The following is a 20015-nucleotide window of genomic DNA, read 5'->3' on the forward strand; positions in this document are numbered from 1 at the left end:
AGGCTAACATCTGACAACACTTACAGCAGCACGCGCTCTTTCGACTGCCACCTTGCTTACACGAATATTCTGCTATCTAGATTTTCTTTCTCTGTCATTGGAACTTCTGCCTATGATATAATCCTATTGGTCACCAATAAGTAACATCCTCAACTGTCCCCTGAGGAAGCCGCAAGGTGAAACATGTCAGGAATTTCGAGAATATGACCATTTTTGCTATTTATAATTGATTTAGGGTTCATTTCTGTATAGGAAAATGGTCACTATCCCCATGAATACTTAATGGGGCTGACCTGTTAGATCAAGCATTGTATGGATAATTGGTCATTATCCCCATGAAAGCTTAATGGGCATGACCCTTTCACACCATTCTTTGTAGTTACCTATCCTAGGTGAATTGTATTATTTACTAATACATGTGATTATTGCAAAAAAAAAAACCCAGCTTTCTTTCACTTATTTTGAAACTATTGCTTACTAGCTTTGGCATTTTTTTGTTTATATTTAGGTGTTGTCCTGCTTTGACAAAATGTTGAATAATTAGGAAATAACAACTAGTTTAACTACATCTGCTGCAATTTCCATGCTAGCATTTTGTTCCTCGTCTCCCTATATGGCTCTTTTGAATAATACATGCACTGGGAAACCATACAACAAATAGTAAACTGCATAAGAGCTGGATTTCCGTTAAAAATACTATCATAATTAGGCTTAATGGAAAAATAGAATAAATAAATGAACAAAAGTTTACAAAAAAGTCCACATGCACCCTTATAAATGGTGTTGTGATCTCATTATTTCTACATTTCATGTATGCTTCTAATACAACTGTAACGTTTTGTGTACAGTTTAAACACACTTTTAAGTGAAACTTTTCCAGAATCAATACTTTCCTACCCATCATCTAAAAACTGACACTTTGACATCATCTGAGCAGATGTGTTCCTCAATTACTTTGCCTCAGCTAAAAAAAACAAAATACCAATTAAATGTTTGATTCTAAAGTTACTTCCTCTTGCAGCTCCATTTACTGACTCAATTTTAGATTTCACAGCCCACCAGAGGCACTTCTTAGTTTTAATTTAGTGTTTCTATGGCTACAAATGAAATCAGTAAGTAGACTTAAGGGCAAATAAGTGATTGCGGTGGTGATTAGAACTGTCAAGGACCAGCAATGTTATTTTTGCAAAATAATCTCTAATTACAGAAAGCTTTCAAGGGTGGTAACGGGCAGTGTATGGGGGTGTTCTTTAATTAGAAAAAGCTTTCAAGGCTGGGTTAGAACACCATATATATTCCATGATACATATCCCAGTCTGCATTATCTCAGTTAGTGCTACACTTAGGAATTGAAGGTCTGTTCTAGGGTTCTGTGACTCCATAGCTATGCTATGCAACCCTGGTAAACCACAGGTCCAATAGGTGCTGCATTTTAAGCATGACACATCCATGAAATAGCTGCACTGTTGTACCTCCAGAAGATACAAGAACTTGTCAGCTTCTCTGGAAACTTTTTGCTTAAAAAATAATTATGTTTAAAATGTTACAAAAAGAAAATAATCAAAGTTACCAGTGCATACCAGGTAAATCTGTCTATTTAGTTTAAAGGACCACCAATTCCAAAAATACTGTATGAGTCTTTTGTAGTAGAGTTATGTTTTATCTGGGGGAAACTGGGTTTGTTAAAGCACTGTGTATCAAAAATATTATTCATTTTTAACCTTTGTTGCAACTCAATACTGTTGATCTTCTGTAGCCACTTCTTGTACATACGCATCCACTGATGACTCCATTGATATCTCAGGGTCATGCCTGTGTAATTGATGTTTAAACAAGCCTGTGCTTTGGGGATACAATGCTCAAAGCAAAATGTTACTTGTTTCAGGGTACTACTTGACCATGTTTAAACTTTAAAGTTCCCTATATAAAAAAAAAATGGTTCTACACTAATTGAGTATAGGTGCACTTTAACAGCACAGATGTGGAGTCATGGCAGAAGGTGTGGAACGGGAGGGGTGTGTGACAACGCAGGGACATTTGTTATGGCAATGAAAATTGGTTTATTGCATTTTTATGTCCTTTTTGAATATAGGATAGTTCCAAATATATGGAAACAGCTGGGATGGAACAATAATTCTCATGCCAAGTCGTAAACTAAGAAATATTTTAGGAGCATGAATTAAAATGAGAAAGCATATTTATTTGTTAGAGAATCGTATTGCTTAAATCTCGAATACCTGTAGATGACTTTAGCTCTTTCCTGGCTCAGTTAGGATTTGTCGTACTAAAACAGCAGCAATAGAATTGCTATATTCAAAATAAAATACGGGTTTGGGCTAAACACCATATAGCTCATTCCTACATTGTTAATAGTTGGTTTTGTTATATATTTAATAAATGTAATATTTTCATTGGAGAATCCATAAAATCATTAAGCAGTACTGCATACATCAACTGCATCTACACTGGCCACAAAAATCACTTAAAAATCAAATATGCTGTAATAGTTTTACCACATTCCTAGCAGCCAGGTACATGTGTCAAAATTTCAGTATCTGCTTCTCTCTGAGCATTTCTCTACCTCAGCAGAACATAAAGGAATAGTTCTAATCTTTCTGTTCTGTTTATTATATTCACCAGCACAATCCTCTTGCTGGGGATACATTAATGTGCCCAATTTGTAATCCAGCAGCATCACTGACACCCGGGGTCCCCACTGATGATTGAGAACCCATTAAAATGTCAGCTTTGGACAGCGTCATGCCAAACTTTTCAGATTTATTAGGAGACATAAAAGCCCCACATTGAATAGAAATCTGATATTTGCCCATAAGAAAGTAGGCGGACTCGGTCACGAATCTGTCCCTCTACTATGCTGCAGCCCACTTGGTTCATGTGGTACACTAGTGCGCTGGTGGTGGTTCCAAACTTTGGGAGCAGGCTGAACAGACTGGCAGTAGGATTCCCCTCCAGGCATTACCATGGGTCCCACGGCCAAGCAAATATTTTGATAAAGCTCACCTCACTCTGATGGCTACTATTAAGGTCTATAGGAAATATTTCGAGTCCTGTGATATCTCATCCCATCCTAGTCCTATTACGCCAGTATCGGATAACCCGGAATTTGAACCAGGATTAAAAAGGGGGTGGATTTAACAATTGTCCCACTTTCTCAAAACTCTACAGGCAGAGGGGAACTATTGTAGGCGGTTAACTACTTTTGAAAAGTTGTGCACAGATGATCTATATTCCAGTCATGCACTTTCCAATTTGTACTCTACGTTGAATGCATTGCCTGCAGATTTTACACTTTCATACCTTCGGGGTTGGGAGCCAGAAGGAACAAATGCTGCAGTTTTGTCCCAAAAGCTCCATGCACAGTGGAGCCCAGGAAACGGGATATAAAATCCTTACCAGATGGTACAAGACACCAGATAGATTGCATACTATTTTCCCTAATGTCTCGATGCACAATATTACATGTTTTCTGGTCTTGCAAGAAACTTCAAGACTTCTGGCAAGGTGTAAGAAAAATCAGAAGTCAGGATATGTCTGTGAGGCCGATACGAAACGATCCTGGGTTTTTTCTGCTCCATCTCAATGGCTGGCCACAGAACTTTATAAGAAATCAGTTGTTAAACACCTGTTACATGCAGCCAAGGCCTAATAGTGTAATTGTCACATACAGTTGCATTATTAAAAATAACAATAATTTGACTAAAAATAGAAAAAATATATTTATTATATGGTTTACATTTAAACATTTATCAGGCTATAATAAAAAGCACATTTTTATTAAAACAGTGTACCAAATAAAAGCCTAATACATTCCTAAACATATTTAAACATTATTTAGGTATGCAATTAGGAATTACCATCATTAGTCATTAAAATCATTGTTAAGTTAACCAAGCATGCATGGGGTGATGTGTCAGGTACCAATTTTGATCTTGGCTGATCTTATTACAAGGGATAATTTTTGCTGGTTAGAGGCAGGGATTAGAACATGTATTAGGTTTCATTTGTTGTCTGGGTATCCATTAGGAAAATGTACCCAACAAACACAAAGGCAGAAATAAAGACTTGACAGGAAGTAAAACCCTTCCCCATGCTCCCAAAAGCCTGAAATGTCTTTGATACAACAAAAACAGCAAGATAAAAGCCTCTTCTTAATGTCATGATGATGCTTTTACTGGTGCATTGAATGTCACAGAGCCAGGATCTCACTTGGGGGTCCTCCAGGATATGGCTTGGGCCGCAAATTCTTCCTCTGCTCCCATTGAGTAAACTATTTTCTGACCAAGATCAGGATGGTTAACCTTTGCAGAATATTATCAGAAGACAGTGTAATATTTTTCCATTGTGCTGACAATGTCACTGTTCCGTTCAAGCGTATCAATGACTCTCTGCAGTATGGCACCGTTTATGAAGGACCCAAAATCTTGCTGTACACAGTTCAAGACATAAAGAAAGTGACAGCCTTTCTCTGCATCTACAATTAATATAAAAAGAAAAGTTAACATATTTAACTACAAGTGTGTAAAATATATAAGAGAAGAGATAGGTGTTACAAAAAGATTGTTATATTCTCCTAGATTGTAAGCTGTTTGGGGCAGGGTCCTCTCCTCCTCCTGTGTCATTGTCTGTCATTTGCAACCCCTATTTAATGTACAGCGATATTATATATAATAATATTGTTTAAACTCTAGGCACAACTTTGTACTCTCCACTTCATCATTCACCCCTTTATGATGCATGTTTAGCTGGATACTGAACCAATGATATAGCAACCAGGACTTTTTCAGTGGGCTGTACCTCCTAAAATGCATAGCTGTAAATTAACCTTTACTCTCCGCTGTCTGTGAACGTTCTCATTTATCCGGGTCATTTAGCTTGTTCTGGAATGTTGAAGCCATTTCACCTCTAATTCAAAAAGCTTTTAATTGGTGTCAAGAACATACAACGGAATTCATAATCAATGGGAAATTTAGTCACTTAATCAAAAGCTATGGAGTTGTTTTAAGGCAAATAATAGTTGTTCAAGAACATGATATGAGTTGGGGAAATCTGATAGGAATTGGGGAGGTGATTTCAGGTTTTCCATCATTTATTATTAATCTTATTATTATTAATCTTATTACATTAAATAGGGGTTGCGCTGTACATTAAATAGGGGTTGCAAATGACAGACAGATACAGACAGTGACACAGGAGGAGAGGACCCTGCCCTGAAGAGCTTACAATCTAGTAGAATCTAGTAGGTGGGGGAATTTAGACACAATAAGATGGGAGATATGTAGTGATGGGAAGTAGTGATGGTTTCAAAAGGCAGAAGAAGATAGGTAGGCAAGTTTGAAAAAATGGGTTTTCAGTGTTTTCAGTGTTTTTCATTTTTAATGAGCAGAAAATAGGAGCAAGCAGAATAGGACGAGGAAGACCATTCCAGAGAGTTGGGGCAGTTCTAGAGAAGTCTTGTATGTTATTGGACAGCTGAATGTGACCAACTACTAGTAGTTCTATTACCCCATCTACAATACTGCAATACAAAACATGACAGCTAAACTATTACTAAAATGCTTCCATATTGAAAAGCATTTTAAAAACATTAGAACCAATTAAAAAAAAGAGATAAAAGTCTGTGTTGAGACAATTACCCAGGATTTCATTCATATTTTATTGGAAAATGACAGCTGAAATGTTGACAATACTAGCAACATTTATCCTTGAAATGTAACTCATTCACAATGTTCAAATACATTTACATGCACATAGACTGTATGTATAACCTAGTATTTAGATCAGTGGCTGACATTGTTTCATCCTTTTTTGGGTTTACTAAAGTGCTGAGATTGGAAGTCTGCAAGTATAATTACTACTGTAGATTGTGACTTTTTATGCTGACATACTTGTGGTCCAGCTCATAGGTGTCTGCATCAGCTACATACAGCTCATTCTGACACCAGAATACTGTGCTTATGCTGTCCCAGGCGTCAGTCAAACCCTTTAAAGTGCTTATATACACTTGTGCCTGTTTCCAGTGCGTGCCTCTCATTGCTGAATAAATATAGAAGCAACTTGTGAAGATAACTCATGTGAGTAACCTCGTTTAGACAAGAGAATGTCAGGATTCTGTAAGGAAACAGACCATGTCTCATTTTTCCTCCAGTTATCTCTGATATCAGCAGTGATGTGTATACAGTAACACTATGTTTCCCACCATTGTGCATACAGCCTTTAGGTTTTTAGGATTTACCTTATGTTTCAGGCATTTGGTCACCTTTCAAACTTCATACAGAAACATTGGAAGCCTGAAGTTTAGAGGTTATCTTCTTTAACTTCACTCAAAGCAGCTTTGGCTGCAAAAGTTTATATTGGTGTGCAAGCTTTGTTGTGGAGCTTACAGTATTTACATGCAAAAATAAATGATTCATAATCTATATGACCTCAACCCTGATATAATAATTCTCTGACCCTCCATCCAGAAAATAAAATGAGATCCACCCAACTTGCTTATCTTTTATCTGAGAAGCGGTGCAATGAAATCAGAAAAAGCAAAGTCAGTACAGTATAGGAGCTTGTACAGCTGTGCAAGACCAAAGACATTCAGATTAAACTTGAATGAAAATTATTTAGTTATACAAACCTTCAGTAGCCAATCAGAATTCACACTGCTATAGTCAGCACATACAGCTACATGTTACTTTGTTACTTTAAAATTAGTTCTTATTTGCATTATTTATTGAGCACTCTTTATTGAATAAAGCAATTAGTGCAACTCAATCTGTTAAATAGTTGTAGAAATAGGATTTGTGATATGACTTAATATTTGGCTATAGTGACATTATAAAAAAAGGTACCATTGTTAAACTTAGTAAATCAATCACTAAGTGAAAACCACAATTTGCTTATCTATGTAAAAACACAAAGCAAACAATCGCTCTGCATTGAGCTTATGGAAGTACTACTTTGTTCTGGTTCATGCTATGTGAATTGGCTATATGTTGCCTATTTTATAATGTCTTAAGCCATTGTTTACTAAACAAGATATAATGTATTAAGCCATTGTTTACTAAACAAGAATTATCTAGGAAGTCACATGTTGCCAGACTTCCGATAAATAAAACAATATTCCAATGTTGGAGATATTTTCATTAAATCCCTTTATTTACCATCGTAGTGCTATCTTCATTTGTGATGTATTATATTAGTATATTCCATTGATTGCATTGAGTGTATGACACAACAGCCATGGTAAGTCAGTCATATGGTGCCCTCTAGTGTGAGTTGTGAGAAGTGACCTCATTAGAAATTTAATTTTAATAATACAATTTAAAAAAAGATTTTTGGTGTACAACCCAATGACATCCAATCATAAATCTACTTTCAGAAATGTATAGTGTTATTTAAATAATTCTTAGCTTTGGGTTATTGCAGATGAAATTCGTATTCTATAATACAATGAGGAAAAGCTATAAATTCACATAATTAATCACTTACGTTTTTGCCTCTTGCAGTCCTTTTTAATAACATTCAAAGTTAAATTGTGCAGTTCTTTGTCATTATCTGTTACCTAAAATGACAAAACACAGAGAGTTTATATACAAATTAAGTGTTTGTATAACCAACATTTTTTTTTTACTTTTACATGGATTAAGGAGGGATTTTAACCCTCATCATGTTTTTTTAGTGCTAGAAGAGTCCCTGCTGGGTTGATTCTGATGATTGATTATTGATCATTTTGCCTGGCATAAAAAAAAAAAAACCTTTTACAGTTGTCACTAGAACAAAAGTTGAAGATGAAATTTACCCTGAAGACCTCTCTATTCTAGTAAAAGCTGTTTAAGAGCAGAATTACAATCATTTTGCCAAGATTTACTCTTGCACCTCAATCCAAAACTAATATATATCCAATTTGATCCCTTTATCAAATGGTCATAGTTGAACACAATCCAGCACTTTTGATAAGTTACCCATAAACACATGAAATGCATGCAGGCATATTATTACACACACACAAAATATTTAATAAAGACTGGCAGAAAGCCAAATTTGGCAAAAAAAATATAACCAAGGATAAAAGAAGTCTTTATAAAACACGAGAAGTATTTGTTCTATAATGAAAAGCTAAACATTTAGCAACATAAAACTTTGCATTGTCTATGCTGTGCTCTGGGAACAAAGCAAGCCTTCCTGTAAACCACATCCTTTAAATCCTGCTATTTCCTCATTTGGAAAAACTTTTTTTTTGTTGTAAAACTTTACAGAAACAAGCAATTTAAACCTGTAATTGTGGGCATCAGTATGAAATAAACTAGCTAAAAATGTTCCAATATCTCTGCAAATATGACATGACCTTTACCACTATGATCTTTGAGATGGCGGCATAGGTGTTATACTCATTGGAAATGTTAAAGAATTGTAACTGCTTTCATAGAATCTTCCTGTGTAATAGGAAAACTTCCAAGCTATCTAAATGGCTCATTATTTACCTTCTTGTTGTACCAGGATGGCCTAATAATCACAAGTGATTCTTGAAATCAAAAGCATGATGGACTGCATTACGCCAGCTTTACATTTAGCATTATTAGTTATCATTGGGTTTTGTCATGAGAGTTTCCCCAAAAATTCTGGTACTGGGGTATATTTTAAATGCTTCTCTATACTGTTCTGTGTTTTCAACTTATCTAGGTGTAGCCAAAACACGAAGTCTAAATATCTAAGGAAGTAAGGGAAACTAGTAGCCATACTTGCACTTTTCCATTACATCTTCTACAACAGCTCACAACCAGGAGGATTATCAATGGGGTGGGGAATGCAGCTTTTCCGTCACTATAAAGTTTCCCATACCATCCCATAACCCGTAAATCAGACCACAAACTATCCCTTGGGACTGGAACACTCTCTACTTTTTTTCCCCAGCAAATATTTTATGTCAAAGGAAATTACACATTTTTACCCACACTGTGACTTTATAATACTTGTTCCTGAAATCCCCCTGTATTATATTGGCAGTATCCTTATACCAATATAGGTTTGTGATAATGCTCCCCAGACTTAAAGTTATGGAATTTTAATGTTCATTAAACTTATACTTATGGAATTTGCATACATAATAAACATCTTTGTTTTGGCCTTTATAGTAAACGATGCCTCTTTCAAGCAGCATAAGTATGGCTTCTTTAAACACGTTGTGAATTTCTCTGGGATTGGAAGTAACGTTTGAGCCACACTGTAAAACAAATACATTATGTGTCATTAATAAAAAGCTATTTAGACATATATAGTGCAACAATGCAAAGAGCAGTGATGTGTAGAAACTCATAGCAACCAATCTTTCAGCATTCTTTTATACAGAACGTTGGAAAATAACTGCTCACTGTAGATGCTCCTTTTTACACATTTATACAAAAAAAAGATTTCTTCATTGCTTTGGGGTTTATTCAGGGTTAGGGTTTAAACTGTCTGAGGATTCTCTTCTGTCTTGTGATTTGTGGCAGCTGTTACAGGCTGAAAGGTTGGCTTAGCAGGCACTCATCAACATAGACATTAGAGAGGTAACATTTCTCTATGGTTGATACAGGTCAGTGACTTATTATGTAGAAAAGCTAAAATGTGAATGATAGTACAACTAACACATATTTAAACAAATTAGTGGTGGTAGCCTAAAATTTAACTTGAAGGTGCAAGCTCTACAGCCAAAATTCTTAATGATGTTTTAAAACTTACTGTGTCACTGCACATCTGTTTTTTGAATAGTCGATTTCTCAAATAGTCATGTATTGATAGCAACAACTGTCCTATGCTTAAAATTAGAGGCCTGAAAATGGTTAGAAAGGCCCAAAAAGTTGCAATGAACATTTGCAAAGAGCTGTGTAGCAGAAATGGTGAGTCTTTCGGATTATTCCACTAGAGAGCCACCTAAGAGATAATCTTTTTTAATAAGTTAAATACAAAAACATGGAATACTGAATACAGGTATTGTGGGTGTACAGGTGTGTAAACACAGATCATCTTGTGTCCTCCTTCCCACATTTGTTCTGGTGGAGGTGACCTAGTCTACTAGTGAAGTAGTGAAAGTTGTTACAAAATATAATCTCATACAAATACCAAGTTTTTTCACATTATAATGAAACAAGGAGGTTTGGCCAAAATGAGCTGACAATGATCATGTAACAATTTGATTGGTTATGATCAGTGTATAATTGTTAATTATGGATATCATAGTATTGAGTGTGGATGCTGACATTTTCTGGATACGCGTAAAGAAATACTCGTTTCTCCCTGGCTGACTCTTCCCAGTTAGATGATATGAAAATGGCCACTCGCTGGGGTAAACTGAGTCACGTGATCTTGCTGTTGGAACTGTTGCTGAATTGGACCGTTGTACGCATGCCTGAGTGTTTTGTGTTCTTTAACCTTTTCTGACACTTGTAGTCACACAAATACTTCCACCTCCTAACAAACTGTTAACTTAATTTGTTGTGTGCACACAACTGGTATTATGGTATTGTGGTTTACACAGAATAAAAAACAGGTATTTACATTGAATAGAAGCCCCTGTTGCTGACTATTTTATATATCTACATATATCTATATATCACTAAATGGTTCATAGAAAATATGGCATGTGCAGTAAATCTAAGTATTTAAAAAAAAAATATATATATATATATATGTATGTATTTAATAAATGTATTTAGGATATCATCAATTTGGTATACAATTCTAATCCAAGACAGACATATGTGTAATTTGAAGAACATTAAATTACAGTGGTAACTCTGTATAAGTCCACTTTGGAATAAGTGCAACTTGGTATAAGTCCTGTTTGGACACGAAAAATTTTGCTTGGTATACAACCTTTGTGCTAGAACTTGTATGGGTCAAAATGAGTAGTAACACCACGCACTACCCTTATTTACCTCTCTCGAGACAAAGCCACGACTGCCTACGAGCGTCAGTACGCCAGTTACTACCATTGAAAAACCCGCGCTATAACTCTCTGTGAATTACATAACATCTCCTCCTCCTCCTCCCTTCTCAGCACCATCCTAGTAGGCACTCAACTCTTCTCAGCAAGGTAAAGTGAGGTTCCATTTTAAATTATCTAATCTAATTGCTTTTGTATTTATGTATTTTAGTATTAAGCAGTGTTTAAATTATTTTATACAACCCCATCAATGTATGATATGCCAATACAATAGGATTTTTTTTTTTTTTTCATGGGAACAGATTATTCATTTTCCTTTTGTTTCTTATGGGAAAAAATTGTTGGTATAAGTCTCGTTTGGTATAAATCCAAGGATCTGGAACGGATTAAGGACTTATACCAAGGTACCACTGTATTAGCTTTTAGTAGTTGGTATACATTACAAAAAAATAATTTTCTTTTTGAGATTAATAGAAACAAAGAGTATGAATAATGGCAAGTTTTAGAATAGAAGCCTATGACAACAATAAGAAAGATGTAGAGAATTATGTAAACACCTCTCTGCTGTCATGTGGATTTGTAGCAGATGCAGCCAAGGATGGCACACTTTCCAGTTCCTGCTGGTAGAAGTTGTAAACCTTGTTCTCTTTCACAAATGCCATTATTTTTTCACTGAGTAGTGCGATAAGGCTGGACCTCTGTAATGTGGTTTGATTCCTGTTGATAATAAATATTGAAATAAAAATTATTATAATTATATAATATATAATAAAATATATCGGGGCAGGGTCCTCTCCTCCTGTTTCACTGTCTGTATTCATCTGACATTTGCAACCCCTATTTAATGTACAGCGCTGCGTAATATGTTGGCATTATATAAATCCTGTATATTATTATTAATAATATATAAATAAATATTTATATATATAAAATGAATAATAGTTAAATAATTTTAACTACTTTCCTTACAGAAAACAGCATAATGAAAGATTTAGACAATACCTTAACTATGGCAAAATCTGAACTGTTTTCTGCATGTTCTGTTTGTCACAATGTATGTTTGGAGCATCTTCATACCAGCAAACATAAACAAGAAGCCAAGCAGATAAGGAAAAAAAATTCTCAATTTCTCGCTGCTTGCATGCTGAAAGATTTTTTTCAATAAGTTTTATGATTAGCTATTTTGTAATTCTGCATATAACTTGTATAGGTTCTTGTACTTTTACTGGATTGGATCATAAAGTCATTTATTTCCATAAGCACTCTGGCCTCCCAGGTTCGAATTTCAGCCAGCATCAGGCACCATATAAATATAGTAACTTACTATCCAATATCCTAGCTAAATATACGCCAGAGCACACATTAGGTCAACATGGCAGAAGTAAGTGCTGGAAATATTAGAGAAAACTCACTAAAACATGAGGAAAGCATATAAACTAATGCAGGCAGTGGGAAAAGAAGCCAAGACCTCCATGACACTAAGCTACAGGACAAATCAGGAATCTGTCATGCATACAAGTGTAAAGATTTTGTGTGACCATGTTATGTATGACAGTAATTGATTCTAACTGGAGTAATAAAAAAAAGCTGAAATATGTTAGAAATGTAAATTCCTTCTATAACTAGAATGCTGCATAAAAAAAAGTTGATGTTAAGCCAAGTGCCAGAATGAAATGTTTTTTTTTTTATTTATTTTTGCAAAGAAGCTCTGTAACCTGTCGCAATAAATAGCAACTAATTTTCCCTAAAAATATTCCCAGGTTCAGTTACAAACCTAAACAATGACAGTGGAATGTGTCTCCACCTAGTGGCTGGTCAGATTAATAGCAAGATTTTAGGAGCAGGATTGAGTCAAACATTGATGTAATCATAATTACACGAAAGTTACACCTGTTAGGTTCTACATGTTGCAAATATTCATAGTCCATTTGACACCTGTTACCTGATTTGAGATTTAAAGAACAACTTTATTTCTCTATATGGTTATGATATCCATGGACATGTACCCAGGGATAAACAAGCCTGTGATGTGTATGTACAGACAGGTCAGGTAGGACCACAGAATGATCTTCAAAGAAGGGATAAAAGTTATTATATATTTCTGAAGGTTAAATTGAGGAGGACTGCTAAATCATCCATTTATGTGCAGGGTGATTGGCTAGCTATGGCCAGATATAAAAATGCAATTGTGGCTTTATTTGCCTGCTATCAATAAACTGCCCTAAAACTACCCTCCCTAAGGCCCTAAATTGTAATGTGCTAAAGGCCTCTTTCCTTCAAACAAACAGTTCATGTGAATTGATTTTTCTGTAGTTAACGTTATACTCTTTTACATAATTTTGCAGCTAAATGCTTCTGAAAATGTGCTCCCTTGTACATATTTAGCTACAATGTAAACATGCATATTAGAATTTTAAAACAATTATTTATTTTTTTTAATTTATTGACATTTTGCTGATCTTGCTCAGAAAGAGCATACAAGAGAGACAATTGCATTTTCACCACTCACAGTCAACTGGCTCTCATTTGGAGAAAAGGCTGAGCTGATGGAAAATTTTACACAGCATGCTATAAAATTCTTGTAACTGTTTGTACTACAAATAAATATGAAGCACAAGTGGATAGTAAGCTTTTTTAGTATATGCTTTAAGCAACAATAAGACTTTTTCCATTTCCCTAAATTATAGAAAGTATATAACTTACGAGTAGTCCTGGGATTGCATGGGGAGAGTAAAAGGTTTGTCATAGACATTCTTGTAGAGGTAAGGTAGTTCAAGCATCCTTGTAATCTGCATGTCAAGTGTGGGATCATCCACTTTATCTAAAATGAAGAAACATTTCATAAAACATTCCCATAGAAAGACTGAAACACTGGATCTGATTTATTAAAGCTCCCTAAGGCTGGAGAGGATACACTTTTATTAGTGAAGCTGGGTGATCCACCTGGAATGAATCTGTTGCAGGATTGAAAACATTTGCAAACAAATAGCAAATTACTTTTTAGAAATCCATTCCAGGTTTGCTGGATCACTCAGCTTCACTGATGAAAGTGTATCCTCTCCAGCCTTGGAGAGCTTTAATAAATCAGGCCTATTGCATTGATGTTTGAGTGCAACATGGATTGGGAACCCTTTAGGTTCTTGGGTATATTGAATCCAAAATAAATATTATTGTAATTTATTTTTAAGGTCTAGAGCACAGTTTAAAAGAGTTGCCCTTGACAAAAACAGTGTCATACAGTGGTCATACAAAGAAGGGGCATTCTGTCTGATTTACTGTACAGTGACAATATTTACATCATCACTTCTTCTTAAGGGATACAATGATACAAGTACCCATGAACTGTAAATGGTACTGTTCTCATCACAAAGGGAATCACAATGTCAAACTTGCCTGTGTAGTTTATGACTGACTTTGCAGTATCTTTAAGTAATCATTCTCAATGTGAGAATCATTTTAAAAATTATCATGAATTTTAATTTTGAAACCACTTTTCTTATGAAAGGCACACTTTCTAAAGTGGATTTACAGACAAACATGCTTAAATACATTTATGTTTATTGTTTCACCTGCCAAAGGATTTGTCATTTTGGCCACCTATATGTTATTGGTTACATGCTGTCTAGGTCACACTTCTAGGTCAGTTCCCTATTGAACAGACAATGCTGATTTACTGTACAACAAAAATCAGTTAAAGGGAAATAAAATGCATATATGTGGGCAGATATATGCCAATGACATGTTTTACTCAAAAATGCCAGCTGTTAGCACACACAAGCCGTGTTAGCATAACCAAATGTCTCATTTGTAAAATAAAATTCTTCTTACAGAAAACTGAAGCCACCACCTCCTTCTGCATTCTGAATATTTTAATGTAGCCACGGACTCTGATAACATCACCAATTTCCATCTTGGCCTTTTGGCTTTCCTGTTTGCGTAGTTCTTGCATTAGTCCATCTAGGTCATTAGCTCCCGATGTGCTTCCGTGAATGTCTGCAAATGTACAAGATCAAAGATTAGATTCTTAGCTGGAAGAATTTTGTTTTATGATATAAAACAGATATGTGACCTGATTTCACCCTGGGATTAAAATTACACAATAACACATGAGGGATGACTAACTAAAAATTGGGGAAAGAAAAAAACCAAAGATAGCAACCAATTATATTTTACTTTTCTATAGAAAAATTAAAGATGAACTCCAAGCAGACATCAACAACAACCCCCGAATACATGAGTTCTGCTATGCAGACAGTGCAAAACACCAACTTTTTTTTATTCTTCAGTCCCAGGTGTTAAGGATCTGTTTTATAAGAACCTAAATTCCAGATTGTTTCTGCTCTTAGGAATTCACACTAATAACAGAATTGTGTCAATGAAATATCACTCATTTTCTAAGAAGCCCATAAACAATTGTGGAATCCTTTTTGGGGGGCGAAGTAACAGGTTGTGATCCAGCAGGTTAAGCTTTAGGCTACTACCCGATTTGCTGGAAAACAAATAGTGGAAGTATAAATTACACACAACTGAACTATAGTGACCTACCACCGCATTCTGCTTTGTGCAGCTCCATACTTAATGTTATGTATCATAAACATTTTTGGAGGGAATATACTTTTTCATCCTTTGCTACATCTATCTGCTGCTGTTCTGCATGCATTAATTTTGCAGGATAATTTCCTGATGGTCACAACAGTGGAACATGACTTCATAATGTGTGTAAAAAAAGGTCCCTTGTTTAATGATTAGGTTTAAATGTATTCTGTCATTTATTTCTTTTTATTTTAAAATATTGGTTTCTCTATAGGAACCTATGTTTTCAGAAAGAGACCAATGTGTTCCTGAACGCATACATTACAGAACACAAAGTTTATAAAGAACTTGTTTTGCATAAGTCAATAAAGTTCATGCAAAAATCCAATTCATTTGCTTAGACGGATGAGCAGAGGCACTAGTAATTATTTGAGAAATGAATCATAAAGACAAACTGCAGGTAAAATAAATTATATATATATATATATATATATATATATATATATATATATATATTTATATATATATAGTGGTTCAATATTTGTTATTCTTTCCTGCACATCTGTTTTGTAGTGGTACACTGCCAGCTCAAGTTGTTTCCTGTCTTTTGTTCAGTTTTAATGAGTGCTATTTGGATAAATCTTTGAGCCCTTAAATGTAAGATATGGTATGTAAAAGTCTTCTACCCTTAACAGTTTTCACAGTCCACATGAGGGCAAAGCTGATTTTGCACCTTGGAGTACCAAGTTTAGTGTACCATTAGTGTACCATGTTTCACTTGTTTACAGCGAAACAGCAAATTTGGCACAGGGACCGCTGCCAATAATATTCGAGAGGACTGGGCAATGGAAAAACAGGCTGACTAAGGAGCTGTAGCTCACCGTGCATTACCTTTAGTCCTGCTACTCGATTTGTAAACTGTAAACATTTCTGTCATTGCTTCCACCGGTCCAAACTGATGTAAAGGATTGATAGAAGGCAGCAGGCAGTAATTGGATTTTTAAGTTAGAACCTTGCTAGAACCTTTGATTTTAATTATTTTGGCAACTTGTCAAAGTTGCTTTAAATAAAAACTTTTCTTTACCTGAAAGCCTGTCTTTTCTTGCAGGGGGCTTCCAGCAAGTACAGCTGATAACTCCAGTGCTATCATCCACTAAATAAGAAAACAAAGAAACAAGGATACATTGAGATTGCATGTACAGGTGACCTGTAAATATCAAACATTAACTACACATTGGGAGATATTCCAAATAATTGAACTGTGTAATAGATTCTGATCAGGCTGTCTCCACCAACATGCCATTCTGCACAGGCTTTGACGCTGTAGTGCTAACAGAAGCTCCAAGCTAGTGCAGGAAACCAATCCATTAGTTGGCGTCAACCAGATTATGAAGGAGGAAAGGGAAGGGTGGGGCAGCTTGGCAGGTGGCCTAAAGCAGGGGAGCAGAGAAAGACATGTGAACAAAAAAGGGTGGATTGTTTATGTAATCAAAAAAACACGGAAGTTACAAGCTAATGAGCAGCTACCTTTTTTCCAAATGCAAAAACAAAAAAAAACAAAACCCACGCAAACCTGAAACAGATGATTTATAAATTATCACAGCAAAATAAAAGTAATATAGTGACCAACTGTAGTTCAGTAGTCATCCCCCGGAATGGATTACAAAATAATGTTAACAGCTAAGTGGTTTCCCCGAATAAGAAATCAATTTATAAGCCCATTGATAATGCCAACAGAAGTTGAATGATAATTTTCTACTATAGTAAGCATATTTAAAAAAAAAAACAGTTTACTAGTGATGGAGAAGGGATCTGAGGGTAAAAAAGTTTCAGGATCCTGAAGTTTAGCTTTGAGAGTTTTTAAATGCTTGCAGATGACAGGACCCCACTATGTACTGTCTAAAGAAAGTGGATTCCAGAATGGGAGTATAAATGCCCAATCCGTGCTGGTGGGTGAATAATATGCCAATGTCCCAGACATGCACCTACCATACATATATTTATCCAAGAAAATGTCTCAATGCTTGTCTAGTTCATGTCATTATATATTGACATTTTATTGACATATGATTTACAGTTAACCATTCATACATATCTTTTCTATAAAATATATATAAACAAGGCTCTGGCTGAAGTAGCCATTTCCCAAATAATGCCACACGTACTGGAACTGTGAAGCCTAAACTATTCAGCTTCACCTTAGGGCAAGACATCCTCTCACTTAACTATTTGCTGATCACTGTGATGCTAGCTCACTGACTGATAGTAATATGTGGGAAGCTGGAGGAGTTGGGTACAAAGTGCTGACTTTGTAGATGAAGTCTTAACTTGCATAATAAAGCACCAGGGATTTGAGGACTCCTAAGTTGTTCAAGATAAAAGCTAATTACATATAAAGCAAAAGTATATGCAAGTCCTTGGAGAATCAGGATCTTACCACACATGCTCAGCACAGTTTTAAAATTGTGTCTTGGTAAGAAGCCTACTGTGTTACATTCAAGATTTAAAGGTCTTCAGCCCAGCCCAGCAGAATGCACTTAGAGCAGGAGTGAAGCAAAATAATAATTTTTACTTTTTTGTTTCAAGTAAAGCAACAAATACATGTATACAAAATATATAGTGACAGATGGGTGCTATTCACAATACCTCCATAACTGTAGAAGGCATCTTTTTCCCTTACACACACAACTGTTCCTAAGATGTCAACCTGTTTGATGGGATGGTCTTTGTAGAAAAATACACCTGTGGAAGAAGAATAATTAAAGAAGGAAACAGAATAGTTTGGTAGGATAAACTGTATATGAATACACCAAACCTTCATATGATGATAGATAAAGTAAAATATACAAATTACATATGCATTTGCAACATGTGCTCATCATATTGCAGGAGTAATACAGCACAGATGCAGCAAAAAAAATTTTTTTGCATGGTTTACCAATAAATTGTAAAACCTTTGTTAAGTGCATATGTCCATATTGAGTCTAAATTAATTTAAAACCCAGGAAAACAAAAATTACAATTAAATAAGTACCGGTAGGTACTTATTTCTCAATGGCATTCCAGTTACACAATGTAAAATGTTCAGCATACTGACTACACCATCCGTCTGAATAAAATTGAATATACAAATTACATATACATTTGCAACAATTGCTCACCATAATGCAGGAGTAATGCAGCACAGATGCAGCATAAATACATTTTTTCATGATTTACTAATAAATTGTAAAATCAAAGAAAAACTATGTATTTTAAATGCTTTAATGTATTAATTTTTTCATAAATAATGTATAGCATAGCCTCCTCCCTTTATGCACAGTAAAACCTCTCCATTTTTTCACTGGCCTACCTCCTCTACAATCTCCCCTCTTCTCCAAATATAACCTATAATGTAGTAGCTGGGGGAAAGGGAAGGAGCTCTCAGTTTTCTGGGAGTGCTGACAACACATCAAAAATGCCATTTTTCAATAGCTACACAAGGAAATATTTCACGGGTAAGTAATACATGAAATATATAAAAATATATACTTTTTTAAAATATATTCTGTTTATTAGAAAAAGGGTATAGTACAAAAACACATTGGAGTTACACAACCGGCATGAAATAAAGTAATATTGCATATGTAACACACAGAAATGAGGAAAACTAATACTAAGTATCATGTCAAGGCATGTTGCAGTTAGTACTCCTATGATCAAGACACACTGGGCCTGATTTATTAAAGCTCTCTAAGACTGGAGAAGATACACTTTCTTCAGTGAAGCTGGGTGATCCAGCAAACCTGGAATGAATTTCGTAAAAGTTATTTGCTTTTTGTTAGCAAATGTTTTCAATCCTGGATCAGATCCATTTCAGGTTTGCTGGATCACCCAGCTTCACTGAAGAAAGTGTATCTTCTCCAGCCTTGGAGAGCTTTAATAAATCAGGCCAATTGAGTGTAGGTTAAACAAATTTGCACTGAAAGGAACTGAAGTCAAACCCCATTTCAAATTTCAGGAGGAGACATACTGAAGGGTAGGGAGTACTTAAATTATTAAGCCTACAAATGTGGCAACAAGAGCTAAAACTATGGTGTTGAACATACAGGATTAGGGGCAGAGGAGACAGTCCTAACAAAACTAGTATCTAACAAAACTAGTATCAGTAATGTTATTGGACAAATGAAGTTGAAAAAAATGTATCTCTGTAATGGGTACTGGAATGTATTATCTGAAAATGCACATTGCAATTGATAGATTGTATATTTATTCAGTAAGTAATTTTTTGCAGTTTTCACATTTGTATCTACTTTCTGAACATTTGCTAGGAAAATTAAATTAACCAGATTAGATTAGAGTTTATTGTTTTCATTGTGGTTGAGCTAAAAGCTAGAGTTGCACTAAAATACAACCTGTGCAACACTGTTCAGCAAGAAGCACATTATATGTACATAATAGATAAATATGTCTGCCTTCATATTCCTTCTGTGTATAATAACAAATTATATTCAACAATGAGGATATATAAATGTATTTACACAACATAAAAAATGTGAAAAGGTTATATATT

At 35.1% G+C, this 20015-nt stretch overlaps 1 protein-coding gene across 2 annotated transcripts in view; it reads right to left on the reverse strand.

Moving 5' to 3' along the window:
- Positions 1 to 3724: 3724 nt before the first annotated feature.
- The window catches only part of STN1 (STN1 subunit of CST complex), a 31341-nt gene continuing 15050 nt past the window's right edge, over positions 3725 to 20015 (reverse strand). For both annotated transcript variants that reach the window (XM_072424237.1, XM_072424236.1), the window contains 8 exons: positions 18110 to 18205; positions 16548 to 16616; positions 14759 to 14923; positions 13634 to 13751; positions 11488 to 11647; positions 9110 to 9229; positions 7498 to 7570; positions 3725 to 4492 (listed from right to left, as the gene is read on the reverse strand). In XM_072424237.1, coding sequence (XP_072280338.1) covers positions 4335 to 4492; positions 7498 to 7570; positions 9110 to 9229; positions 11488 to 11647; positions 13634 to 13751; positions 14759 to 14923; positions 16548 to 16616; positions 18110 to 18205 — 959 coding nt within the window. In that variant the 3' untranslated portion in view covers positions 3725 to 4334. The remainder of the gene's footprint in view (positions 4493 to 7497; positions 7571 to 9109; positions 9230 to 11487; positions 11648 to 13633; positions 13752 to 14758; positions 14924 to 16547; positions 16617 to 18109; positions 18206 to 20015) is intronic.

Source organism: Pyxicephalus adspersus, chromosome 10 (assembly GCF_032062135.1).
Source record: "Pyxicephalus adspersus chromosome 10, UCB_Pads_2.0, whole genome shotgun sequence".
Classification (NCBI taxonomy): domain Eukaryota; kingdom Metazoa; phylum Chordata; class Amphibia; order Anura; family Pyxicephalidae; genus Pyxicephalus; species Pyxicephalus adspersus.